General features: G+C 39.1%; 1 protein-coding gene across 1 annotated transcript in view; it reads right to left on the bottom strand.

Moving 5' to 3' along the window:
- Window positions 1-27,977, bottom strand: part of tg (thyroglobulin) — a 109,234-nt gene extending 81,257 nt beyond the window's left edge. The window contains exons 1-20 of the mRNA XM_041242650.1: window positions 27,911-27,977; window positions 26,929-27,052; window positions 22,778-22,875; window positions 22,039-22,227; window positions 21,337-21,496; window positions 17,685-17,791; window positions 16,247-16,390; window positions 15,966-16,151; window positions 14,619-15,695; window positions 10,955-11,551; window positions 9,571-9,813; window positions 8,612-8,749; window positions 7,941-8,018; window positions 7,431-7,543; window positions 6,744-6,858; window positions 6,076-6,285; window positions 5,491-5,700; window positions 4,918-5,060; window positions 4,469-4,625; window positions 2,879-3,043 (exon numbers count right to left, since the gene is read on the bottom strand). Of these exons, the coding sequence (XP_041098584.1) occupies window positions 2,879-3,043; window positions 4,469-4,625; window positions 4,918-5,060; window positions 5,491-5,700; window positions 6,076-6,285; window positions 6,744-6,858; window positions 7,431-7,543; window positions 7,941-8,018; window positions 8,612-8,749; window positions 9,571-9,813; window positions 10,955-11,551; window positions 14,619-15,695; window positions 15,966-16,151; window positions 16,247-16,390; window positions 17,685-17,791; window positions 21,337-21,496; window positions 22,039-22,227; window positions 22,778-22,875; window positions 26,929-27,052; window positions 27,911-27,977 (4,321 nt within the window). The remainder of the gene's footprint in view (window positions 1-2,878; window positions 3,044-4,468; window positions 4,626-4,917; window positions 5,061-5,490; window positions 5,701-6,075; window positions 6,286-6,743; window positions 6,859-7,430; window positions 7,544-7,940; window positions 8,019-8,611; window positions 8,750-9,570; window positions 9,814-10,954; window positions 11,552-14,618; window positions 15,696-15,965; window positions 16,152-16,246; window positions 16,391-17,684; window positions 17,792-21,336; window positions 21,497-22,038; window positions 22,228-22,777; window positions 22,876-26,928; window positions 27,053-27,910) is intronic.

Here is a 27,977-nt window from a genome sequence, read left to right as displayed (position 1 = left end):
GTGATCCATCAGCGTTTCCTTCCATCTGATGATGTAGATAGTCTTCTGCCTGGTGTTGTTGTCTGGAGTGTAATGCTGGCTCCTGGGATCAGGCTATTTTGCTTCCCTGGTGCATAAGCATGACAACCATCTGGACTGAGCTGAGTAGTGTACTTCTCTGGGGTCTTCAAGTGGGCACCTTCCATGCTTGGTGTTTTGTCGACTAGCCCACAACACCTCAAGAAGGCTCAACAGTGATTCTGGCATCCCAGCATCACCCCCCTCCGGTCCTAAGCCCAGCTCACTTACCTTTACATACCAGAATCTTTTCGCCTCAACCAGAGCCAGTTGCTGCTTCAGATAAGTTCTTCACTATGCGTCATAAGAAATGCAGATTGCCACTGCTAAGTGTAGAATTTAAAATCAATTGTAACTGCTTGCAGATTCTCTTTGTATTACGTATTACAAATTCTGTGTTTAAAAAATCATCAAAAAGCTATTTAATATGATGTTTTCCTAAAAGAAACACACACATTAATCAATGCAATAACTTTCCAGGGCTGTTTTTATAATAAGTAGGCGCTGGTGGAGCAACGACATTCAATACCCATATCCTACTGTGAAATATGTGATCTTGACAGTACTGTGACAATATATTACGCTGAAAATACCTAGAGACAGAACTGCTTTTAAGATGTTATCTTGCAGCTGATTTCCAGATGTGTTTTGAAACCAAAGCTATTACAAAAAACAAATAAAAAAAGAGTCACTGAATCTCTTCATTTGTTTATAGCCACCGTTCCATAGCCTTCAAATTATTAAAACCACCACCAGAGGGGCTGCCGAGTAGCGCATCCAGAAAAGGCACTCCACACGGGTGTGCCCTATAGTCTGGGGATCGTAGGTTCGACTCCAAGCTATGTCACAGCCAACCGTGACCGGGAGTTCCTAGGGGGCAGCGCACAATTGGCCGAGCGCTGCCCGGGTAGGGAGGGCTTAGGTTGGCAAGGCAATCCACGGCCCCTGTGGCCGATAGGTCACCTGCGGGTCTGCAGTGGAGCCTCCTGATCTGTGTTGTCCTCCGGCACTATGGGTCTGGTGGTCTCGCTGTGGATCCCCAGTGTGTAAGATGATGGATTGGCAGGAGCACGTTTTGGAGGACTCGTGCTCCAGCCTCCGTTCCCCGCGTCAGCGGGGGGGTTGCGAGCGATACACACAATAATTGGGCATACCAAACTGGGGAGAAAAACCTGGGTAAAAAAAATTGCAGATGACTAAATTTATAAAAAAAAAAAAAAAAAAAAAAACACCACCAGAATGGTAAAGCAACCATTACTACTGCAAGACTCATAAGATCATATGAATATTTACGAAAGAAAGGAGAAAACAGAAAGTACCGATTAGAGGAGAAACCTCAAAATGGAGTGATGTAACCAGTGGAGTACCACAGGGATCAATATTACATCCTCTGCTATTCCTAATCTACATTAATGATTTAGATTCTGGTATAGTAAGCAAACTTGTTAAATTTGTAGATGACACAAAAACAGGAGGAGTGGCAAACATTGTTGCAGCAGCAAAGGTCATTCAAAATGATCTAGACAAGATTCAGAACTGGGCAGACACATGGCAAATGACATTTAATAAAGAAAAGTGTAAGGTACTGCACACAGGCAATAAAAATGTGCATTATAAATACCATATGGGAGATACTGAAATTGAAGGAGGAATCTATGAAAAAGGCCTAGGTGACATTTATGTCTTCATTTAGACAATGTGGGGAAACTCAGAAATGTCTTCATTTAGACAACTTGGGAAAGCTATATAAAAGGCCAACAAGATGCTCGGATATATAGTGAAAAGTGTTGAATTTAAATCAAGGGAACTAATGTTAAAACTTTACAATTCATTAGTAAGACCTCATCTAGAATATTGTGTTCAGTTCCGGTCACCTCGCTACAGAAAGGATATTGCTGCTCTAGAAAGAGTGCAAAGAAGAGCGACCAGAATTATATTGGGTTTAAAAGGCATGTCATATGCAGACAGGCTTAAAGAATTCAATCTATTCAGTCTTGAAAAAAAAGAAGACAACGCGGCGATCTGATTCAAGCATTAAAATTTCTAAAAGGTATTGACAATGTCGACCCAAGGGACTTTTTCAACCTGCAAAAAGAAACAAGGACCAGAGGTCACAAATGGAGATTAGATAAAGTGGCATTCAGAACAGAAAATAGGAGGCACTTTTTTACACAGAGAATTGTGAGGGTCTGGAACCAACTCCTCAGTAGTGTTGTTGAAGCTGACACCTTGGGATCCTTCAAGAAGCTGCTTGATGAGATTCTTGGATCAATAAGCTACTAACAATCAAACAAGCAAGATATATGGGCCAAATGGCCTCCTCTCGTTTATAAACTTTCTTGTGTTCTTATTGCTCCATTCATCTTTTGAAAGGAAGCACCTCACAAGAGAAGACCTTTGCTCCATTCATCTTTTGGAGCTGCACTCATAAAAAGCACATTTTTAATCACTTTTTTTGTCGTCTCTCTATTTTAATGCATAGAACCACGTTTCTATATTTCAACAGTCACCAGAGGTACAGGAACCACAATTGACAACATCTGTCAACAAAAAAGAAATACTGTATCTGCTAACTTGAGAACAGAATGAGTTCAATTTAAATCCAATCCCACACCCTGTTTGGCTAATTCAAATCCACTTCCTCTGTGCATTTGCCTGCAGGTGTAATATGAACAGATGGTTCACTTTTCATTTCCAAGTGTGAAAGCAATCATTTCCTTTATAAACTGGTCTCTGTAACGTGCAGCATTGCCTGGTTTCAATTACTTATTTTTAAAATGAGTTTTCCAGGATATCCAAGAATAAGAAAAGAGCAACCCACCGCATCCTCTTAATCCGGGAAGCCTGATGTATCCGGGGGCACATCCCAGACTGAAGGCAGGAGCCATATCAAGCAATGGCTGAGAGTCCAAAGAGAGCTGATGAGTTCCAGTTTTGATCAGGGCAACAAAACGGTTCACCAGGTTCTCATTAACAAAAGCGTATTCTAAAAAAAAAAAAAAAAAAAAAAAAAAAAAAATACAAATTACACAATTTATTAAGAGCCCCATTCGCTATTCCAAAGGACCATGCCATAGTGGCTCTGACAAGTTGTGACAAGCAATGGATTGCATTGGGAATCCAGGAGCTTGGTTAAGAGGAAATAACCTTTGGATCTAAACATGTTGGCTGATGATAGTTGCTAGACTGAAAACCAAATTCTGCAATCAAAACTTAAAGCATGGCGGCAGGACAACTGGCGTCACCTGAGATAAAGCAAAACAAATAAAGAAAAAGCAGGAAAAACAAAATATTTTGATGTTATCACCTTAAATGGCCATCAACTGACCACCTGCACATACAGTATTCATTGAGAATAGCATAAGCCTGACAGCTGCAGTTGTAATCATCTCCTATCGGTCAATATATTTTCCTTGAATATTACAGTCCTGTTTCATTATGACATTTTATAATATACTGGCACCTGGATTCCCATGTACATTTCATTAAAATGTAAGGTTTCAAACATATCATATTATTTCCAAATATATAGTCTTAATTCCAATTTTCTTATGCTACTCTACTCGAAACACCACACGCTAAAATCAAATGTGAATTTATTGTTTTTAAGCTTTCAAATTGCAACCGTTCTGTTCATGAATAATTTCGCTCAAAAAAGCAGTGTTTAATTTATTATTTTATTTTTTTAATTATCTTCACTTTTCTGATTCCTCATTTGTATTAGTTGTTTGTATTAAACCTATTGTAAACATCTCACTGTTCCTTATATACTTGACTTTAACTGCACAAACAGCCAACTGGAACATATAACTCATTTGCTAGTGAAGAGCCACGTAAGCATTTCAAATGATTTATATTTAATGAACACCATAAAATACTTGGATTTCTTGGGAAGGTTATTTCTTGGTTTGCTTACAAACAAACTGACAGCAAATCAGAACTGGAACATTATACATACAAACTGATTACATTTGGATGTTAGAGTTTATTGAACTTTAGTTAACTGCCAAACATCTTAAACTAAAAGGGAAACAAAGAACCAAGGCCAAGAAATCTGATAGCAGTGCTGTGCTTTAATTACACTGAGGTGATTGCTAGACTGAAAACCAAATGCTGCAATAAAAACATCGCTACAAACGAAATGGCTTAGTTCATGCAAAGAGTACCCAATTAGTTCTGACTGGGTAAGAAACAGAATGGGAAGGGTTGAACCTGGTCCTAAATCTGCTGCTGTTGTATAGCATTCGACAAACCTAATTCCTTCAATATCAAATATTACAATAAAGCCCCGGGAATGCAATGCCCATATTGTTGTCCCTGTGCTTTTATGCTACAAACAGGTTTATTTCCATTCTAATACAATGAGTGGTTAGATGAGAGCCTTTAAACAGTAGCACAAGACTGCAGTTACCAATGTCATGCAGATCAGGAAGCGCGCTGGTGGGAATGTCTTCTAGTCGTGCCCTCCATGTGATCTCCGCTTTCAAGCGATCTGCATCCAGGCACTTGATAGATACAGTTGAGTTATCACAGATCCAAACTGAACTGGATTCGCCAAAAGAATTTACCTAAAAAAACAGAGATATGTGATATAGTAGTTCATATTTTAAATAATCATTTGAGTATATAAAGAAAACATTTTGCAAATAAATACATCAGCAGCAAAATCTGAATAGGTAAAAACTTCTTTTTTTTATTTTTTACATTCATTAGTAGGACACCCTACTTTCACTGATTTTGATTGTGTGATATGAGCTGTATCTGTCGAAATGACTCTCTCCAGTACCATACCACCTGGATTGTAACCTAGGTTACAAACACACAATGGGAGGGTTTTTGAATGTACTAAGGGGTGGGTACCTGGAAGTGGCAGAAACCTCGGGCCCTCAGATCTTCAAGGATGGTTGCTTGTAAGTTGGAGTGTTCACTGCTGCATGGCTTCCCCTTAGTGAGCAATAGCTGGAACTCTCCTTGAGCCTGAGCGGTCTGGAACACCTGGGGTCCTGGGACAGAAAAGTGGAAGGGTAGCTTACTGTACATTTTTAGGGACAGAAAACACACCTGCATTCTGTTTTACACATCTGGCATGGAAAACTAGTACTGAACAAGAACAATTTTAAAACCTAAGTTTCTGTATGTGGTCAGTTCAGGCTGGAACAGGATCTCCAAGTTAAACCCAAGTCAGCCACTGAATCTGTGTGACCTCTTTGGGCTTGTGATGTAGCAGTAACAGTGCCCTCAGTGGCAATAAGACAGTGTGCTGGCCTGTGTACCTCAAAACTTAATACGTACATAAATTAACCGTTTTACAAAGTTGCAAGGGGTATGGGTTGGAAGATACTGTGTGTGATGGTTAATTGCCACAATGTTTGGAAGGCTGCAATATTGCTGAACAATGGACAGGAAGAGAGCTTTGAAACCACGGATATTTACTCTGACAGGCATGAGGATGTGGGGCAGCTGAAACCCAGGTAACAGACTCCACATCACAGAGGAAGTTGTCGCCAGGAAGTGTGCTGTGGTAACCTTGGCGACATGACAGCCGGCATTGCTGCTTTCGCTGGCCATTACTAATAACATCCTTGCACAGTACTATTCCATTATAGACAAGAGGCTCGCTGAATGGTAGCGGACAATGAGGACCTGCAAAAATAAATCAAATACATGAATTCAAAAGATTATACACATTAATCACAAAACCATATGAGTAACTTTTATGAGGCATGAACAAAACCACCAACAATCACAATTAATGATGCATAATAAAGTTTAATAGTAGGCAAGAGGTTACATAAATACATTAAAATACACTAATCAAGAGAGTGAAATTTGGAAGCTGATGAAGGTAGTCTAATACTATCATAAAGCACAAGAATTTAAAAACATCAAAACAAGCTGACGGTGCTGTTTGATTGCAAACCTCTGTGGTGTGCTACAAAATTACTTCACTGGGTGCTGAAATGGTGCAAGTCATTTTATTCTTTTAAAACTAGGTTACTCATCAAAGGAGAGACTTACTGTCACACACTGGTTTGTGTCCTGCTGTTTGGTTGCCCCTTGTTCCTGGCACCTCCTCTCCATTTTCAAAGACACACCAGCAATCTTGCCCTGTTTGGTCACACTGGACTGGGGAGAAAGAGCCTTCGTTCTCCTGGCACTCAGGAACATAGCCTATCGCTGCATCCCAACTGAGTGTCTGGCTCTTCAGCAGCTCACACCAGCTAGGACCTGGGAAGCAAAGAGCATGTTCTGCAACTCAACTCCAAACAAGACTGTGGTGACAAGACATCGGGCAAAAAGCAAGCTATATGGAGGAGTATGGAGTATATAATAGGCACGCCCACTAAGAGGACGGTATCAACAAATTCCCAGTTTACAGTTCACTCTCTCGTACATGTGCAAACACTTGCACAGAAGTGGTGGAGTGGTGTAAATGTAAGCTACTGTAAGAATCATAAAAAGCATGTTGCTTTTTCCCATTTTATCAGTGGCAGCTTGTCCAAAGAAAAGGGTGAGGCACTGTTCTACTTAAGGTTAATATATCACACAAAGTTGGCATCCTTGTTTCATAACATTTTTTAAAGTATGGTTTTGTTGTCGACACAAAGCTTTTTTCAGAGAGTAATGCAACTATTATTGTTAATGTATAGCATGTGTACTAGTCAATAAACCACAGCACAGCTTACACTGAGAGCTGCCATCCATCCTCTGGCCAGCAGGCTGAATGGTTTTCCCTGTGGAGGGGTTCACACACCAGGCATGGCCACCTTCTCCTCTCTGCAGCACTGAAAACTCCCCATTCTGAAAAGAGAACAAACTGACAGGGTTAATGAACAATAATATAATAAACACAAACCTGTTTCTTTGATGGTGTTGCTTTTTACTGAAGATTTCATGAAAAGCTGACCAAAGACTATGAAAGTGAGAGCATTAGGGTATGGTCATATACAGGATACTTGAGCATAACACACAAAGACTTGTAGAGTTACCTGCTAGTACCACTCCCATGATACAGTCATTTTAAATTAGGGATACAATCTGACACAACCAATGTATTAAAATGGTCTTTAGTATAATGACTTTAGTATAATTAAAATCCTAAGATTATTGCTGCACAAACGCTACACCTTCCCTTTCCAATTCATGCCCATGTTTAACTATATGTTCCAACTATATGTATTGCTGTTTGTACCCTCATTTTAAATACTTTCATTTTTGTACAGTAACCTATCTGAAAAATATTATTCTGGGACCATATTTAATATGATTGACTATTGTTTAAGTAATTCAAGTAAGGAGCACTATCTGTCGCTTAGAGTGCAATCTTGCAAAGCGGGACTTTTTTAAGTTTTGGGGTAAACCGTGTCCCATACTTCTTGGCAGGAAGGGTTAAGCAGGTTAGTGTCCATGGCTCTGGGCTCTGGTCCAGCTTGACTCCAGTCGGACAGAACAGCCTTGGAACGAGCACGACGACATGCTGATCCACCTGGAAAATCAGAGCACAGTGAGGGGGTATCTGCAGGAGCAAGGACATGCAATTCTGTATGCGTAGAAACAGAAGAACACTTTTGCTAATGCTGTGAATCCAGTTTTGCTGTAAATAAATAAATAAACAAATGCTCACATTGTTATCATTACTAGTCGTGACCAATGAGGCAATACTTGATTACTGTTATTCATTTCTAATAAAGCATCAGAGATTACAGGCCCATACAAAATGATCCCATTCTCCCCCCCAATACTGCTATTACATGTTAATGAAAACATTTATTCTATATGTAATATTCTATGATTTCCTCAGACTAAATAAGCAATTTATATTGCGAAGTATTGAACGTGAATATATTATACACAATAAAAACACAAACATGTACTGCACTTACACTGTGGCAGCTGAACTGAGCGACTAACCAATGAGCCGGGTATGTAGCTTCCATCCTCATCAACACACCAGCAGTGACCTATATAGAAACAAGGTTTACTTAGATATACTTTTAATCTTTTAAATCAGTTAATCAGACCATGTAACCTACTGATTAATCTATTAATCATACACTCTAAATTATGTATTATATGGAAATAGTAAAATTATGTGTTAAAATAGCAGGACGAAGTTATCAGTTTCATTGGTGTTTATTGTTGGGTTTTTTGTATTTAGTGTTTATTATATTTAATATAATAACTCCTGAGTGGCATATCCGGTAAAGGCACTCCGTGTGGAGTGCAGGATGTGTCCTACAGCCTGGAGTTCGCCGGTTCGAGTCCAGGCTGTTCCTCTGCCGACCATGGCCGGCAGTAATTGGCCGATTAGACTCAGTAAATAATAAACAGGCACATGAAAAACAAAACCCCTCAGAGCACTGGGTTGGTTCCCTGTGATTCTGACCGGTACTCTCAGAGCACTGGGTTGGTTCCCTATGATTCTGACCGGTACTCTCAGAGCACTGGGTTGGTTCCCTGTAATTCTGAATGGTACTCTCAGAGCACTGGTTTGGTTCCCTGTGATACTGACCGGTACTCTCAGAGCACTGGGTTGGTTCTGTGTGATACTGACCGGTACTCTCAGAGCACTGGGTTGGTTCCCAGTGACCGAGTCCATTACACTGAGGGGTGTAAGGCTGGAACCCCAGGAGGAATCCATCTCCTTGACGAAATGCTGACGCCGAATGTGTCTGCCAGTAAAAATGTAAAGCTATGGAGGAAATCAGAAGACAGGGTTGATAACACTACAGCTCCAGACTTTGTTCCCAATATCGATGTGTGAAACTGGCACTACCGAAGGAAGACAATGCAGGCTCTGAAAGACATCTTCTACTGGTTAAACAGTTAGACCTGCACTGAAGGCCTGTTAACTACTTTGTGTGCAAACCTGGTCATTTGTGATGTGGAGGCATAATTGTTGACCTTTTGTTTGTTCAAACTGTTTCTCCTTAAAATACATTTGAGAGCGACTCAAGTACCACAAGGAAACTGACAATTTTGAGGAAAAGATCCAACCTGTGAGTATATTGTAAATCCTGTTTCATGCACTTCATTGCAAAAATAACAAAGTAAACATCATTTTATTTGTGGGACACATATGGCCCTTGTACCTTAAAGGGTTAATAAATACAGAGATTATAATTATATTAATTGTCTTTGTATTCTTCCAATGGAAGAAACAGTTAATTTTTTATCTTGTATGAACGCTGTAGAAAAGAAATCATAGCACCAAGGATGCAATAAAAATGATAATTTATTGTAACAGATAAGTTAGCCAGTATATTGACTCAGCTCACTAAAAGCGCCATGATTTTGTGTATTGACCCTGAGCCTTTTCAGAGAATGCTTGCTTGGCATGAAGACTTTCCAGGCATCTTCATGCCAAGCAGAGAAGACACTCAAGAGAAACAGTGTATGTAGACCTTAATCCGTGAGCAGGAGTCTATATTTGGCAGTGTTGGAAAAAAAAAAAAAAAAAAAAAAAAAAATGAAGGAAGGAAGGATTTTGAATATTAGAGCATTCCAACCTACTTGTGTGTGAGGTGAGCCGAACAGCATAGTCACTGCTGCTCTGAAGTATGTCAGAGAAGGACATTCCTGACTTGAAGGATTTGATTCTGTGGAGGAGTTCACTCGGGGTTAGCTGAAGACTGTTTGCCAGCAGAAAACTGTACCCAAGCGGGAAGTGAGAACTGTTGGAAACAGTGATGGTTTCTTCAGCCTCCTGTAGAAACTGCGCCACCTGCTGGTTCACAAGAGAGCATGGCCCTGGGCCTAAAAGAATTACAGGGTGAAATTCAGCACAAATTGAATAATGAAATTCAATAGAAAATAATGTTTACTGTTGCATGTAAGTGGACTTGACACTTGTTATTACCCTCATATAGAATAGTCAGTAAACATCACACAAATATCTTTAAAGGTGTGGAAAAGTAATGTATCCCATGTAAACCATGTACATGTAGATCTTATGCGTATTTATCTTGCTTAGATCTTCTTGTAACATCTACCATTTACTTACAAGTATCTGTATATTGGAAAGTTGTATATTAACCAGGCAGTAAATTTAACAGTGTTACTGTGCAACAAATACAATTACAGGTAATTATCTCTAAATAAGTACAGATAATTGTTGCCTGGTTAATATAGAGTGACCCTATACTGATAAAGTTTATGCCACTAGAAAGCTATCTTTGCGTGTGTGCGTGTGTGTGTGTGTGTGTGTGTGTGTCAGTGTGTGTGTGGGTCAGTGTGTGTGTGGGCCAGTGTGTGTGTGTGTCTTGTGGTGCATTGGGTCGCTTCAACACAATGACAGAACCTTGTGATTGACCCTTCTGTTTATATTACATTGACCTTAGCTCTACCAAACTCTTCAGTAGGAGAATGGTACAGGAGCCTACTAACCCACAGTGGGCTTCAAGTAGTAAAAGCAATCTTATTAACATACCCAGGTGCACAGAATACACACAGTCCATTTAGCAAGAGGGTTACAGTAGCTCACAGACCACCTCAAAGCTCTATTTTTAAGTACTGTAAGTTAAAAGTAAAAACTATAAAGAGTGACTCAGAAGATCTGGTTCCTGTGTTTTTTTATAACATGGTTACTTTCCCTATGAGACGAAAATGGTGTAGATTCTGTATTTAACTTAGCTTTCAAAAAGGGAACATTCAGTGAAAAGAAAAGGTCTTAAGCTAATCAGAAGAAGGGGAAAGCGCACTACAATTAGCAATAACGTAAGCTGAAGAGCACTAACATGGTAAATCTAAAATCTTTTTTTATTATACTTTACAGTGCACTTTATAGTTTTTGTCACATCACAATGAACAGGTAAAATGATAAAAAAAAAAAAAGACCACAAGCAACAGAGCCTACACAGATCATGAAAACATTACTGTAAAACTAAAATGTACTCACATTTTGGAACCTCATTAACCATTGCCTTGGTGCCTGCCATCATTTGCCCGTTTCCATTGACACACCAGCACTGGCGGAGCTGAAAGTGGCCCAGTGCCACACTGAAATCAGACAACTGCCCTGGGTAAAAGGTAGAATTACCAACCAGCAGTCGCCAGAAAGCAAGTGGGTTAAAAAGAACTGTGCTGCCAGAGATGGAGCTGTCATGGCCTGTTAAGACTTCAAGAGGAACATCACCAAAGGTCTCATATCTGGAGAACACTGGGAAGACCTTCTGGTGTCCTGCATTATAGAGCTCTTTTACAAAGGCTTTGAAGCTAGTGAAGGTTTCGGGCAATCTTTGATAACCCCGTATTTTATCGATAATATCCAAGGCAGGAAGCTCTTGTCCTGCATTATTCTGATTAACCCACTCATGGTAAAACTGAAACACTTGCTCTGGAGGTCCATCACATTGGACTTCACGCCAGCTTCCGTCTAAATTGCACTGGGGGACGTAGACATCAGACAGATGAGACACTGGACTGGACTCTGATAAGAGAGACTGCACACTGCTCAGGAACTGCTGAGCTGCTGTCAACTGGCATGCAGTTGGACCTAGAAGATGGAGACAGGGTAGACTCAGAATTAGCACAGTGCTAAGTGTACAAAACCACAATTGTTTTTTTGAAAGCATGTTTGCTTATAATTATTTGAAGATATGTAGATTTAATAATATGATACCAAGGATATCCTTGTTATCCCTGTCCTGTGTTAAAAAAAAAAAAAAAAGTTAATAATAATAATTAAAGCAAAAACTTTATATTGATTCAGCTGGTTTATGTATGTAATGACCTCAATTGAACCCCATAAAAATATAGCAATTTTATATCAGAAAATCATTTTGATGTGTTTCAGCTCCGGGACAGTTCCAGTAATAGTGCATAGCTGACAGCCAAATAAAGTGACTATGATTGATCTGTGACTGGAGGAATGGAAAAGCATTCTGTAGAGCAGGGAGATTAATGTTCAATGTGGTGCCTCTGTGATTGGCTCAATCTTATGTTCTCATGAGCGAGAAGATGGCAGTGGAGAGTTTACCGTTAGGAGGCAGGAAATGTGTTTTGCTGTACATATACTTAAAGTAAAGACTTTATTAACAGGAATAAATTATACCTGGTATTTCTTTTTTTTAGTCTTGCTTGCTAGCCAGCAGCATATCATCAGTCCATTGCAAAAAGCTAGAGTAAGACTAGTATCTAGGCTATGCAGTTCATCCAGTGACAGTGTAAACTGGACAATAGAGAAATAAAAGTTTTTCTATTAGTTATCAATTTTTGGTTTTGAGAAATCTGAAAGTAGTAGAAGTAAGCAGACGATGTCAAAGAATATTTTTCTTGATGGAGATTGCTGTTGCTAAGCCTGTATAGTATGGCCCGCCAAGCGATTTGTGCAGTGACATCATACTCATACATGCACATGTGTACCTTATACACTGCAACACAACCAAATTTCAAATTGTGTAAAATATACAGGCCATGAAAGGAGACGTGACCAACCAATTAGATTTCAGTTTTGCTTGTTGTGTGTCATATAAGGGCTGTTTCAAAGACTTAATTGTAAAAATGACTGTTGAATTACTGTAACTGTAAATATTTACCTCCAAAATATTTGGCAAATTGATTTAAAAAAGACAAATTTCACTCTAGTAATATTAGCGCTTTGTCGTACTATATTAGCTGCTAAGCACACACTTAAGAATACAGGAACCACACGGAGAGGAATGGTTCTATGGACACTGATAAGAACAGGTCTGGATAGATTAAAGATGATGCCATTACCGTCCTTTTATTTTCCTTGATATTGTGTGAAGTGCTTTGAGATCCCATGGCATGATAAGGTGAAATACAAATGGAAGTTGTTGTCTAAGGATTTGTAAAATGTGTATAAGATCACCCAGTTTCGAACGCCAGTTTCGTTAGTGCCTCTGCTGTATGTACGTGTGTAGCAGGGGGAGATCTGCGCTGACTCTGCTGGCGTGTTCACAGTGCTGCAGGAAGAGGGCGGCAGTCGCCAACAACCGCCTGTGAGTCATGGCAGTGACACTGGGAGGTGGGAAAGTGGGTGTGTGGACTTTCCTCCTCTCTGAATGGCTGAGAGGCGGGTCTTGGGGAGATTGTTAGCCCTATAAGTTAAGGCTCTGTTGTTTCCTCAGGTCTGCCCTTTTAAACGCGCCGAGAGTGCGGAAGCGCTGGTTCACGACCGAGAACCAGTCGGAGAGAAAGAAACAGAGTTTCAGAGCGAGAGAGTGAGGGCGGGGAACCCTTGGGCAGACCCCTGAATAGTATAGCTGAGCAGGCTAGTTAGCCGGCAGCGTAGGACGGTGATCCGGGTCGCACGGGCAGCGGCGACCGGGATATCGCTGCAAAGTGCAGCACCTTTTCTTTGTAGTTTTGTTACTGTTTTATTTTCCCTTTTCTTTTCGCCTTCTATTCTTGAATTATTGTTTGAAGCATCTGCGAGTGCACTTGCACCCTGAACTGTTTTACCATTATTTGGTATTCCCGTGGTTCTGTTTACCATAGTTGGTAAAGCAGACCATGGACCAACAGCGCCCTCTGCGGGCCACAAGAAATCATTGCGTAAAAATAAAACTGGGCACCTGTGCGGTGTTTTCAAGTTCACCTGTCTGTCTCCTGAGTCAGTGAATTACCCACCACCCTTCCACAACGTGATTGTTAGAAATACCATCGATTCAGTAGGTCAAGCTATCAGAACTCCAAACGGTATGGGGTACAAATTGAAAGAGGATGTATACTGGAACTCTGAAACACGGAAATACCAAATTAACCCATCTTAATTATTTTATTTTCAGCTCTTGATTTGAACTTTTCAATATGTTTACCAAATCAAATCCAACAAACATCAGTGCACTGTTTTTAACCCTCCCACGCACAGCGCTTGTTCCAGAATGTTTCAAAACAATGCAATCAAGAACCTGAAGTCAGTCTGGGAAAGTACAATTGAATGTGTGTTGTTTTTTCCTATCCCCTGAATTTGTTTCACAAAATGGTTTATTTTGTAAACTGCAGGACTGCGAGTAATTTACATCAAACAAGACATTATACCAAATATGTAGTTGTCCCGTGAACATTAGCAGTGCTATTACACCCACAGTAATACTATGCGATGTTGAAGGGGCTCCCGAGTGGCGCATCCAGTAAAAGCGCTCTGCGCAGATATGCTGTATAGCCTGGAGATGTCAAGTTTGAATCCAGGACCAGGAGTTCCTAGGGTGGCGCACAATTAGTCGATCCCTATGGTTTGGCCGGGCGCCTGCAGTCTTGCCTGTAAGCAGCCCAGGGCTGCATTGTCCAACTACTATTTTAGATATACATTGCATCCCAGTTCTCTCAGGCACTACCTTCACCTACTATTTTAGATATGCATTAAGGAGAAGACAACAATGAGGGATAAACACGTCACCAAATAAAATCTAAGAAATTGGTGATGGGGATGGAATCTCCCATTAGGTTAAGTGGGATGGAATGGCCCTTCTTAAAATTGCAACATATAAACAATATATATGTTTGAACATCATATAAGTTCCAATTACACAGGCCCTGCACTGGCAGCACTTAATGAGATTGCCTAGCGCTGGTAGCGCCGACAGTAAAATACTTACATTGCAAAGGTTCTCCTAAAGTTGTCCTGTTCCCTTCTATTCCTGTACCTAACATACAGAAACAACTCTTCCCTGAACACTGGATCGACTTGTAGCTCCCATCAGCCTCACACCTGGGGATAAACACTTCAGATCCTGCAGCCTGGCTTGCTTTTACCAGCTTGGCTGTTTCACGTTCCTTCTCGCATTTCGAAGGGCACCTCGGCCTTTTCCCTGGAATGCGGGAACCTTGGATCTCCTTTCCTTGTGGATCTACACACCAGCACTCTGTACCGTGGCACTGAACTTCCTCAAACCCTCCGTTTGTGCTGCACTGTGGAACAAACGTGCCTGAGTAGTCTTCATCACAAACTCCAGCTTTGGCATTCTGGAAAACAGCTTGAAACAAGCTACCTAAATCTTCAGTCTCCTCTGTCCTGAAAAAAGAGATGATATCTCGTACTGTGGTAAAGAACTGCTCATTCTCCAGAAGAGACCCAACAAGCTTGACCAAGTTCTGGTTCTCCTTCAGATTCACATCCCGACCAAACCCATCTCTGATTTTCTGGTCCAGATTCAAGATCTCTTGTTTGATCAGAAGAGAATCTTCTTCTGAAGAAAACAGTTTGGCAAGTAAGACAAAGTCTCCTCCATTGGTTTTCTCTGTCAGGCCAACCTGTTGAAAGAGTTGCTTGAACCTAAATGTTCCTCTGGTGCCAACAGCACCTGTGAAGTTGAACTGGCCTACATTCTTCAGGAATTTACCTCCAAACAGATTCTCTTGAAGCCTCTTGGGATTTGTGGTCAGCCTCAGAGCCTTGAGGGCCATTTCTCTGGATGGGAACATTCCTCGAATGACTTCACCAAGCACGACTTCCACATTGGATTTGCTGAATTCAGGGAGGGAGAGCAGCAAACCTGATTTCACAAACAGTTCTTTGAGATCTGGACTGCATGGACTAAGTGGCTTGGCCAAGTTTTCATCACCAGCTTCAGGTGTAGAGAATATATCATGCTGGCTGAAGAAACCGGCTGGGCCATGAAACAACCTTGAGAGTGCTTGTCGTCTTTCTGAGGGGCAGTCTTTGTCACTGCTACCTGAGGAACAAAATGGATTTGATATCAAGTAAGTTCATTGATGTTTGTCATTCTAACTTAAACATACTTGAGTGCAACCTCAATCTAACTTTTTTGCATGCTGAAAATTGAACAGGACCAGCATACATAAAACGGTTTTAGTTTCTGGAGAACTAGGAGTGACATGATCTTGTGACTTGATAATATGTTTTAAAATCCTCAGTCTGTTGATCACAACCGATAATTAAAATACCTCAAATAACTTTTTATTTACTCTTTTGGTTTACTTACCACAGACAGGAATTCCCCCTTGTTGTCTGGATCCAAAGATCTCCTTCCCACTGGGGTCAACACACCAGCATTGGCCTCCATCCTGGCACTGCATTGCTTTGTAGTTTCCACTCTCACCACACAAGGGCACAAAAACGCTCCCCGTCTGCACAGCCACGGACCGCTCGATTTCACAAGTGGTTGGGCCTGTAAAACAACAGCAGCAATAGAAATGACCATGATGATGCAATCTGATTCTCTCAACATGCCTAAACTGTTGAGTAATTCTGAAGTGTATTTACATCTGAACCGGCCACTCATTGCCAGCTGGACTCCCAGGAATCTCCTCTGCAGTATGCGGTACATGTTGGACTGAGTGAAAGAGCGACCTGGATCTAGTCCTGAGAAAGCTGTGTCGTACACCTCATTCAGCAGCAACTCCAGCCCTGATGTACAGACAGGAAAACATAAATCACGCAACAATCCAATCAATCTGGATTACTGGGCTTTTCAAGTTTCTAACAAAAGTCCAGAGGAACTCAAAGAAAACACCTTTAGCATTCACAAAATATATTGGGATTTTTAATATGCCTGATCTAGGCTAGTCCTGTGATGGACTTCATATACACCTGGGGTTGTTGGTAGATTTTTCCACAACAACAGTAAACACACTGGACCTTTTTTCTTTTTACCACTGTGTTGTATGATGAGCATGGCTTCACTTTCTGTACTTTTCTATTTTAATCCTAAGGTCAATAAATCACGCTGCTATAACACTGTGTAACAATTTTTTTTTTTTTTTTGTTCCTGGGTAGTAAGTGTTATTTCCTAATTGCTTATGCCTCAAAAGTATAGAAAATGGCTATTATTCCCCACAAACTTTGCTTTTGTGACCAGGACAGTGATATTTCAAAATATCACTATTTCCAATGAGAAAACAGGCAAAAGATTTAGAAGTGAGTAGTTTTTCGAGATTTACGATTATACTGTAAATTTACAGTATAATCGTAAATCTCAAAACTACTCACTTCTAAATCTTTTGTAGTCATTTTTGTATTACTTTAGTATAAACACATGTTAATTTGGATTCATATGTTGTTTTTTTCTGACTTTATGTGAACGAAAAGACTCAAAAGCTCCCATTTTCTCATTGGAAATAGTGATATTTCAAAATATCACTGTCCTGGTCACAAAAGCAAAGTTTGTGGGGAATAATAGCCATTTTCTATACTTTTGAGGCATAAGCAATTAGGAAATAACACTTACTGCCCAGGAACAAAAATTGTGTTACATAGTGTAATCACTTTCTGTACATGTTCACCTGCTTGATATTTTACATTTGCTATTAAATCTGCTTTCATAAAGCATTCCCCTTAAAATGGGATACAGAAACAAAGCGAGATGGTGTTTTAGACACCCAGGCCAGTCATAGCATGTTCATACACCGAGGGTAAGGGTTTTTTTTAAGTAATTTATTTTAAAAACTAGACACCATGCACTCACAACCCCTTTCTGTTTCCAGTCAGTAACACAGTAAGTCCCAATGGGTAGACATCATACATCACAAGCTGTACAAGCTCTCATCACTCTGCCCAGAGAGAAGTCATTCATATATAATGAGGAGAAAAGCAAACTTGTCTGGCTGTATTCATGGAATAACATTTTGCCTAGTACACTGGTCAGACCTTAAAGTTTTCTAGCCTTATATTTTATAGGAGACCACAATTGTATTCAACTCACCTGTACCAGCAAGTTCTCTTCCCCTGCTGTCAGCGCAGAAACAGTAACCAGAAACTTCTGGGAACATTTTTCTGAAGCCACTGAATGTCTGAAAAACACCAGGAAACCTAAAAGAAAGGTCAAATATGTATTGTTTTATTTATTTATCAAATCATTTTAGGAAATAATTACCTAGGATAGACAAATTTCTAGTTGGGCTGTGCGTCACAATTTAAAGTGATTTGAAACCTGAGCATTTATTACACAAATATAAACGTATAAATATTTACTTGTGTGTGATGATGTAAATGCAAGTAGTGTATTTAAATCTTTGAGGCAAACCCAAAGACAACACTGAAACCTGGTGGAAACCTTTACAAACACACAACGCATTGCGGTTTAGAAAGAAATACCTCTTGAGGAAAGACTATAAATCACACACGACTTTGTCCCCACTTCGTAAATCTATTATTTGACCACAAGTGTGTATATATAATATATATATATATATATATATATATATATATATATATATATATATATATATATATATATACACGTGGATATAGATGTTACATATGTATACCATTGTGCGCTCAAAATTTTTTTTTAACTAATGTGGTACATGTAAAACAATTTTTGTTCCTGGGTAGTAAGTGTTATTTCCTAATTGTTTATGCCTCAAAAGTATAGAAAATGGCTATTATTCCCTATAGACTTTGTTTTTGTGACCAGGACAGCGATATTTCAAAATATCACTATTTCCAATGGGAAAACGGACAAATGTGTGTCTTTTTGTTCACATAAAGTCAGAAAACTGTATTTACAGTATAACTGTATTTACAGTATAATCATAAATCTCGAAAAACTACTCACTTCTAAATTTTCTGTAGTCATTTTTGTATTACTTTAGTATAAATACATGTTAATTTGGATTCATATGTTGTTTTTTTCTGACTATGTGAACGAAAAGACACACATTTGCCTGTTTTCCCATTGGAAATAGTGATATTTTGAAATATCACTGTCCTGGTCATAAAAGAAAAGTCTGTGGGGAATAATAGCCATTTTCTGTACTTTTGAGGCATAAACAATTAGGAAATATCACTTACTACCCAGGAACAAAAAAAAAAAAAAAAAATTGTTACATGGTGTTATAAAATCTGTAGTGATGCTAATCAGTGGCCCACAGATAATCACAGACAGCGCTCCAGATAAGGTTTTGGGTCTGGGAGCATCTTACTCACTAATTTTAACACTGAGAGAGTAAGATGTATTTTCAGAGGGTAAAATGCAACATAACCTGAAGTCACGAGAAATCTTGATAATAACTGTACAATGTTTAACGGCAATGGGGTAGGAGATTTTCATGCGTAAAAACAGCAGGTACACAGCTTACCTGGACTGCTGATCACAGAGATACGTCTGTGTTCGTCATAGGTACGAAAACAATACGAAATACACAGTACAGTAGTAGTGATGACCTTTCATTTAATCTATTCTTAGTAAAATGATTATTGTAACCAACAGCTACATATTTTAAAGGGATCGCTCTCTCATTTATATACACTGAGGCTAATTCTTTCAAGGGTCGATGGTTATGTGAAAACCATTGTTTCCTTGTTTGTCTTGGCCTTGGCCGGTGTAATAAAAAGACAGCAGTTACTAATGCTTTTTTCTTGTCTCCCTACAATAAAACAGTGTTTTGACAAAGTGAAGAGCGGCCTTTTGGATCAGATGGCTGGAGCTGGTCAGATGGTGATCAGGGTTGGGATGCTCTGATATGATCGCTCTGGGAGCTTGGAGCCCAACCACACTGCCCCCTCTGGAGCTGGCACTGATGATAGATCTCTCTGGGAGCTTGGAGCCAAACCACACTGCCCCCTCTGGAGCTGGCACTGATGATAGATCTCTCTGGGAGCTTGGAGCCAAACCACACTGCCCCCTCTGGAGCTGGCACTGATGATAGATCTCTCTGGGAGTTTGGAGCCCAACTTCACTGCCCTCTCTAGAGCTGGAACTGAGTTTACACTCCCATTTGCTAGATGGATAAATAGATAACTGCCTGGATCTGGGGATAGCAGACACATTCGTCTGAGCTGCATACTTCAGCAGCAGTTATAGGTAGACTCGTAATGGTCAGCCAAATATTGCTCTTCTAAGAAATGAAAAAGAATTGGCCTCCCCTCCATCTCAGAAAGCAGACTTTGGGTAACGTACCGAGGTACAGTGAGGATGCTCACTGAGCTGAGCATCTACATTTTCACTGGAACATATTTTTATTGTTTTTTATTTCAACTGTAAAAAAAGGAAGTGGTCTGCTTTCCTCCTAGTAGAGGTGTCAAAGCAAGACAGTCCTTTCTCTTGCACCAGATCTCAATCCTCTTATTGCATTAATAAGTAATCCCTTTTTTTAATATAAATTATATTATTTAGCAAAAACTCTTTATTTAGCTAAATACATTTTGATTTAAAGTAGATACCTTTTTTTCAGTAAATCATGTTGTTGTTTGTTTTATGCATTCATTAACTGAAGTTAATTGGCGTATTTAAATTCTCTGGAATGCATTTTGCATCCAGGTCAAATATAAAAAGGAAAATAACCCTAAATGAATGCTTTTTGAATGTGATATAACATGGCTCTGACAACGCTTAGTTCACAGCATCTTTGGGACTAAGGCAGGACTACTTAGCTAGCCAGGAAGTGCCTTTGACAGCCTTAAAAGAAAGCAAAAATATGTTAACTTGCAATGACGTGCACAGAATAGGATTTAAAATGTACTGACAGTTGGATCTGTTCATCCAAGTTGTCAGTTTCCTCGGGATACTCTCTCAAATGCATTTTAAGAAGAAACCATTTGAGCAACTGCTCAGTTCCTTGTGTGCCGGGGTTAAGTGTGTTATTGTGGTTAATAATATTTATTTTCATACTATAAATATGTACATGCGCAAGACACATTGGATTTTTTTTTTTGGATGCTTATTGTTTGAATGTTTGATTATTGATTTTTATAATTCTAGTTTATAACTAAGATTTGCATACCAAAACGAATATTCCAAAAACCCAGTCGCTCACTATTATTATTATTATTTTTTTATGTTTTAATGCTTATTGATATTTAACTACTTTTATACAAAGAACCTAGATGTATATAGTTAACCTTGCTAAATAATTTCCATAATGTTGAAATCCGTATGTCAAAACTGCTTTGTGAAACAGGTGGGAGAAGCGAGTCACTAAACAAGACAGTACATTTCTATGAAAGAAAACCCAAAACATTAAGGGAGCAAGCATGAAATAATGTGAATCCAATTGAAAAGTGCAAAGTGAGTTTACACCCTGGGTGAGCCCTGTACAGGAGGAAGACATTCTTATACTACAGTGGCCTCTGGTGGTGAAAAAGAGAAAGCACTTCTGAAATAAAAGTGAACAGGTGTTTGTCTAAAAATATTAGGGGAGTAAAAACGTTCAGCTGAACAAAAGAAAAAAAAAAAAAGGACCTGTTTATGTTTTAACTATAGGAATGCACAACTCGGGATATTTGTTTAAGGGTGTAAAAGTGAAGGTGGTGTTTCCTATCTTGTTCATTCAGACAGGCTGGAGGGGTGGATGTATACAGTGATAGAGTAAGTGCTCCTGCTGCGGTGCCCTTCAAACTGGTTGTACTCCTACCTGTTGAAAGTGTGAAGGAGGTCAAAGACCATCATGTCTGTTGTGTTGATGAATTTGCACTGAACAGGCAGGAACTCCCCCTCTGTGGAGCACTGTGGAGGAGACTTCTCACCAACCCCATGAAGGAGGCGCCGCTCCCTCACCTCACAGCTACCAGGACCTGGAACACATCATTGCACAGACAAGGGCTCAGCAAAACAAGCTCCATCAAAATGGAAAAGTTTAGCAGCGCAGAAGGGTCTACAGCACTTGATCCGTTTTTCTGCAACAGATGATCATGAGACAGGCAGACAACTTAAAGTGCTTTTATGACAAATGATAAGAATTCAATGAGCTTCAGATTCCAGACATCACTCAAATTCCAGACTTGGCCCTATGTAATTATGTTTTTGCTTTTATTTTTCTCCCCCCATCAAGCTTGATTTCTATGACAACACAGCAGTACTTTCCTCCACTATCATAAAAAATAATACAAAGTTCTTAGCCAACCTATAGGACAACAGCAGCCTGGACTGATCACAGGAGCAGCTCAGATTTGTTTCACATCAACAAAGAAAAGGCCTTTTTTCATGAGCACAAATCTTATCAGAAATACACAGCAGAACAAAACAGGAGCTACTTGCAAATAAAAACCTTAATAAATCTGTCCGACCATGTCAAACCAGTGGTGCTTGGGTACTTTGAGGAGAAAAGGGGACTTACAGCGGTCCAGTTTTCCATTCTGACGGGTCCCATAGATCTCCATCCCTTCAGCATCCACACACCAGCACTGCTTGAGCAGGGTGTCGCACTGCCCTGTCTCATATTCTCCGGAGTCTGAGCACTGGGGGATGTAGGTGACATTGCCTCTGAGGAAGACCTGCTGTCTGTGGAGCTGGCAAAAGGAGGAACCTGAAGGACAATACAAGAGAAAACAGGAGCACTTTGTTGGTGGTCTGTATTGGGCACCCTTAGTCTCACACAGCAATTAATGAAGGTGAAGGTGAAGGTGGGCTTATGAAGGTATTTGCAAGCATACTACATACTGTAGGTCAATTTAAAATAATAAATAAAGCTGAGATGCACAAAGAATTCAGCATTGCCCTTTTTGCCACAGTTTTTCACGATTTTTCAGAGCTCAACTGTGCATTTATAATTTTTGTCTTTAAATTTTGTATTATTATTATTGTTTTTGCTTTGCTTTGCTGTTTTTTTTTTTTTTTACCATTGCATTAGAGTTTATGTCAAAAGCACAAGAAAGTAAAAAGGCCTAACTTTGTGTTAAGGTACCAATATGTAGAAAATATCAATAAAACAAAACCAAAAAAAACCTTTATCCAACGCTGGCAAATAATTATGAATCTGTAATACCATTAAGGCATGCCTCGTGGTTTATTGTAAGATTGGTAGTTAATTGGTAATTTGGATAGATGAAGGACAGTGACGGCCTGTTTATACTTACAAAGAATAGCCGAGCCGTTCCTCCGGCTCCCAGGAACCTCATCACCTGTAGCATTCACACACCAACAGGAGCTGCTGTCTCTATTGCACTGGGCATTCCTGCAAGGAGTAATATGCCGTGTCTCAGTATTGGAAAAGTGTTGCAAGTGTTAACAGATTTCACTCAACTCAAGTTATTTCCTACAGTACATACATTTTCATGTTTTCCCTAATACCAGTAAACATTTAAGCATGTTGTGTCTGTTTTAATTAAACACATGACAATAGTAGTGAGTCTATATAATAAAGTACATTAGTCAAAAACATAGTGTGTAATGCAAAACAATGCATCCTAGAATCCCCAACTGACACTGAATGCAGTGTGGGGAAACACATGTTGTTCTTCCCAGCGACAGCGAGTGGAAGCGACAGCGAGTGGGAGAAGTACAGGTGTGGAAAAGTGCACAGCAGTTTAGAAGCAGTTTAAAGCAGGTTGACTGCTGCAGAAGAAACTAAACTTAAAAAAAAAAAAACATTAATGATTTAGATTCTGGTATAGTAAGCAAACTTGTTAAATTTGCAGACAACACAAAAATAGGAGTGGCAAACACTATTGTAGCAGCAAAGGTCATTCAAAATGATCTAGACAAGATTCAGAACTGGGCAGACACATGGCAAATGACATTTAATAGAGAAAAGTGTAAGGTATTGCATGCAGGAAATAAAAAAAGTGCATTATAAATATCATATGGGAGACACTGAAATTAAAGAAGGACTCTATGAAAAAGACCTAGGAGATTTTGTTGACTCAGAAATGTCTTCATCTAGACAATGTGGGGAAGCTATAAAAAAGGCCAACAAGATGCTTGGATACATTGTGAAAAGTGTTGAATTTAAATCAAGGGAAGTAATGTTAAAACTGCACAATGCATTAGTAGGACTTCATCTAGAATATTGTGTTCAGTTCTGGTCACTTCGCTATAAAAAAGATATTGCTGCTCTAGAAAGAGTGCAAAGAGGAGCGACCAGAATTATTCTGGGTTTAAAAGGCATGTCATATGCAGACAGGCTAAAATAATTGAATCTGTTCAGTTTTGAACGAAGAAGACTATGGGGTGACCTAATTCAAGCATTCAAAATTCTAAAAGGTATTGACAATGTCGACCCAAGGGACTTTTTTGACCTGAAAAAAGAAACAAGGACCAGGAGTTACAAATGGAGATTAGACAAAGGGGCATTCAGAACAGAAAATAGGAGGCACATTTTTACACAGAGAATAATGAGGGTCTGGAATCAACTCCCCAGTAATGTTGTTGAAGCTGACACCCTAGGATCCTTCAAGAAGCTGCTTGATGAGATTCTGGGATCAATAAGCTACTAACAACCAAACTAGCAAGATGGGCCAAATGGCCTCCTCTCGTTTGTAAACTTTATTATGTTCTTATGTTCTTAATGAAGTCACACACAGTCATTTACTTGTCAAAAGTACCAAATAATACAGGGAACATGCAGGCCCGTGCTTCCTCTGGAAAATACTATAAACACTGTAACAGGAGCAGCTGCAAGCTGCCAAGATTTCATTAAATAATTTAGACATAATTTGAAATGCTTTTTAACTCTGCAGAACTGTTGCATGCAGCTTGCTCTTCTCACATGGCAGGGGGCCTGAATTGTATTTTTTAAATGGGATGTGAAAAAAAATCACAACCTGATCTATAAAGCTAATGTACAAAGTGAAGTTTGAGGTACTGTTAGCATTCCTACTATTTGTGTGGCCATGTAATGTTTGGAAGGACAAAAGAGGTGAATTGCAAAGTTTGGATACAACGTCATTGTCATGCTAATGGAAGAAAAACCCACAGATACTCCACATGACTATTGTCTCTTCCTGCAGGAAAAAAACATGCGGCTCAGAGGTGATGTTCTTTGTAAAATATTGTATCAAATCTCACAATTCTGCCTCACATAGCCTTTTGTTTTCATAAAAGACACTTTTGCTGTCCCAAACATAATCTTATGGTCAAATGTGAAGAAATAGTGGCAGTTCAGTAACTACATGTCTTTTATTTTATTTTATGTATTTATTTATTTCACTTTGTGCCCGCAGGTCCAGCACAGGTACATCTCAATAGTGCAGCACATACAAAGGTAGCGCTAAAGTAGACCATTGTCACAGACAGTTCTGGCACTTCACTTTTGTGATATAATTCATTAGATCCTTTTGCATGGAAGGCCTTGGTTGCAAGGGTGTGCGGTTCTTTGACGGACCCAGATTCAGTTAAAATGTGTTTGCCCACTGATGATGGGAATATGAATGCAGAGATGGGAGCCCAGCTAACAAGATTGAAGTTTTGCAGGTATTATTCTTTTAAAGACTGTCACCGCTACTGGAAGCAGGACAATACTTAAGATACAAATTGAACATTTGTGAAACTGCAACAAATATTGTAATGACTGTAATGTGTTTTAAAGAATATAAAACCAGTAGAAAATAAGGCCTGTGTGAAGAAGTTCATTGGCAGGCTTATTCAAAGGCTTAAAATAAACACCTACAGTCTTTGTCTAATATTTTGTTAAGTATTTGAAGTGATTGCTGTTTGGTCATATTTAGAAGTCTCTGCTTTTGAAGAAAGTTCTTGTTTTTACGTTATATTTTACAACTACACTTCCATACAGTTGAAGGTAAGAACAATTTTGAATTGATATCTCATTTATATTGATTCATTTATAAGATATGTGATTTAGATTTTAGCCTTGTAGAGTGATGTTGTACGTTGTAGGATTTAGCGGTGGGCGTTTTAGTTTTGTGCATGGCTAGCCTAAGAGTTAAGCATATTACAACCATTTGTATTACTGTATTGAAGTATTAATGCTGCTAAGCCTGTAAAGGCACTGGAAATGCCCAGACTGCCTATCAGCAGGGATCTAAAGTGGCTTGCAACCACTCGATCAATTATTATGCATTTAATAAATCGAAGGAGTACTAATACTGCTCTGATTCGTTAAAACTTCAAATTAAACGAGTTTGCATGATTTTCTTGATCATTAAAAAGTTGTCTGGACATATAGCCTGCCCAGTGCACGAACAAAACCACTACAGGGGTTTAAAACATCTCTGTCCTCCTTGAACGTCTCCCCTGAGTTTAAGAGTGTGCTCAGAGCATATATATATATATATATATATATATATATATATATATATATATATATATATATATAAATAAAAGAGTTATTATTGCATTCTCATACACGTAAAGACTGTGGTGTGAGTTATATTTGTTACCGTTGTTACTATGTTAGGTTCGTTATAGTTAATTTTACATTAAGCAATATCATATAAAATATATATATATTTCTATATATATATACAATACAAAATATATTAAAAGATACAGAAATTGATATTTAAATTACATTACAGCTAAAACAAGTTCACCTCAAATGCAGATTACACAGCAGTTTCAAACTCTTAAACAATTTTCGACCCCCTGTTATTTAGTATTTATATGTTTTCCCTCGGCCACATTTTGAGGTCTCATGGCATACACTATCATTTTTACGCAGACGATACTCAAATCTATATTAATTCTAAACCTCATATCAATGTTGTTGTCTCTGCCCTAACTGCCTGTATCTCTGATATAAAAAATTGGATGTTGCAAAAAGTTTACACCTTAACTGTGACAAGACTGAAGTAATGCTGTTAGGTACTCCCACCAGCTAAGTAAAACCAGTACTTTAAATCTGTCTCTTGATGGAACCATGCTTCAGAGCTAAGATGAAAAATTTGGGTGTGATTTTCAATCCTGGGTTAACGTTTGAATCGCATGTGCTGAATACTGTCAAGGTTTATTCTTTTCACCTTAGAAATATTGCCAGACTGCGTCCCATGCTTTCTCTACCTGCAGCTGAAAAACTGGTTCATGCTTTTGTTTAAATGTCTTGGGAATGTTCTACCGTAATAAAGACAGACACAGCCAAGGTGATCAATTTGTCTTCAGACCATGAGGTTTAACTTACTTTATTCCCAAAGTACAAATTGCTGAGCACATAAAAACACGAGAGTCAGCGTTTGAACTTCGATTAGCATAGCTCCTGCTGTAGTACTGACGATCTCAACCACAGAAATGTCATTTTTGCTTGGCCTCTGATTTGAGCCAAACCACACAATACCTGTATCTGCCGTCCTCTGAGCACTGTGGGATGTAACCTCCATGCACCAATCCTCCTTCTCTCTTCAGCTCACACTGGCTCAAGGGTTGAGATTCCAACTGGTACTCTGAAATGACCAGGAATCCTGACGATCACTACACTGTCCAGGCATTTAAAACACAGCTGAAGATAAGCAAGATAAAACCAGTGCCTGCTTGTTTGGTGAGATGCAAGTCTTTCTTTGAGTAGCAGGGCAGATTCTTAACCACAGTGCAAAAGAGCAGGGCTCGTTTTACTAGTTTTAAAGCATTTTATCTCATCTCATCTCACAGGGGACAGGGGACAGAATTTCTTGTGCTACATTACCACTTTATGATGTAGTTTTCTTTATAAATATTATTATGGACACAATGGAGGTCCACATTTATGAACCCATAAATACAAGGTCTGTATTTTTTTCTGAACCAATCGATTATGGTGGGCTAAAATATGATTTTGATTGGGTTATTATTCCCTATACATTAACATTTAACTTTAAATAAAAAAATATAAAAAATAAAAAAAAAAATATATATATTTTATATATATATATAAAATTCTGATTAATCACAGAAGCACAGTTACTTTATAGTGTGTATATTTTCTTTGATCTAAACTCAAGTATTCCACTGTAAAAGAAGGGGCACCAATCTAAAGCCCACACACACACACACACTTGAAGGAGGCTACAAATAACATAAAAAACACAAAAGGTACACAATTAAAGTAATGTGTTCCCATTCACTGCTATTTAAAGCAGCAGCTTCACAGAAAAGTTAAAACGTACCTACTGTACCAGATTGTGTTTACTGACATTGCATCAATGTATCAGTTACTACTATTTAGTATCAGTAAGTATAATACATCTCAATTAGACATTTATGATTCTGGATATTGAGAAATGAAGATTGTGCCTACTGAGAGTAGCACTAAAGCGAACGAACAAGAACATCACTGCATTTACCTGAAATTGCAGCCAGGGATAGACTGACACAGCACAGAAAGACAACAGTAGACCCCAGGTAGCCCAT

This window comes from Polyodon spathula, chromosome 3, assembly GCF_017654505.1.
Source record: "Polyodon spathula isolate WHYD16114869_AA chromosome 3, ASM1765450v1, whole genome shotgun sequence".
Lineage (NCBI taxonomy): Eukaryota > Metazoa > Chordata > Actinopteri > Acipenseriformes > Polyodontidae > Polyodon > Polyodon spathula.
Note: the sequence above shows the minus strand (reverse complement) of the source record. Positions and strands in the feature narration are given on the sequence as shown.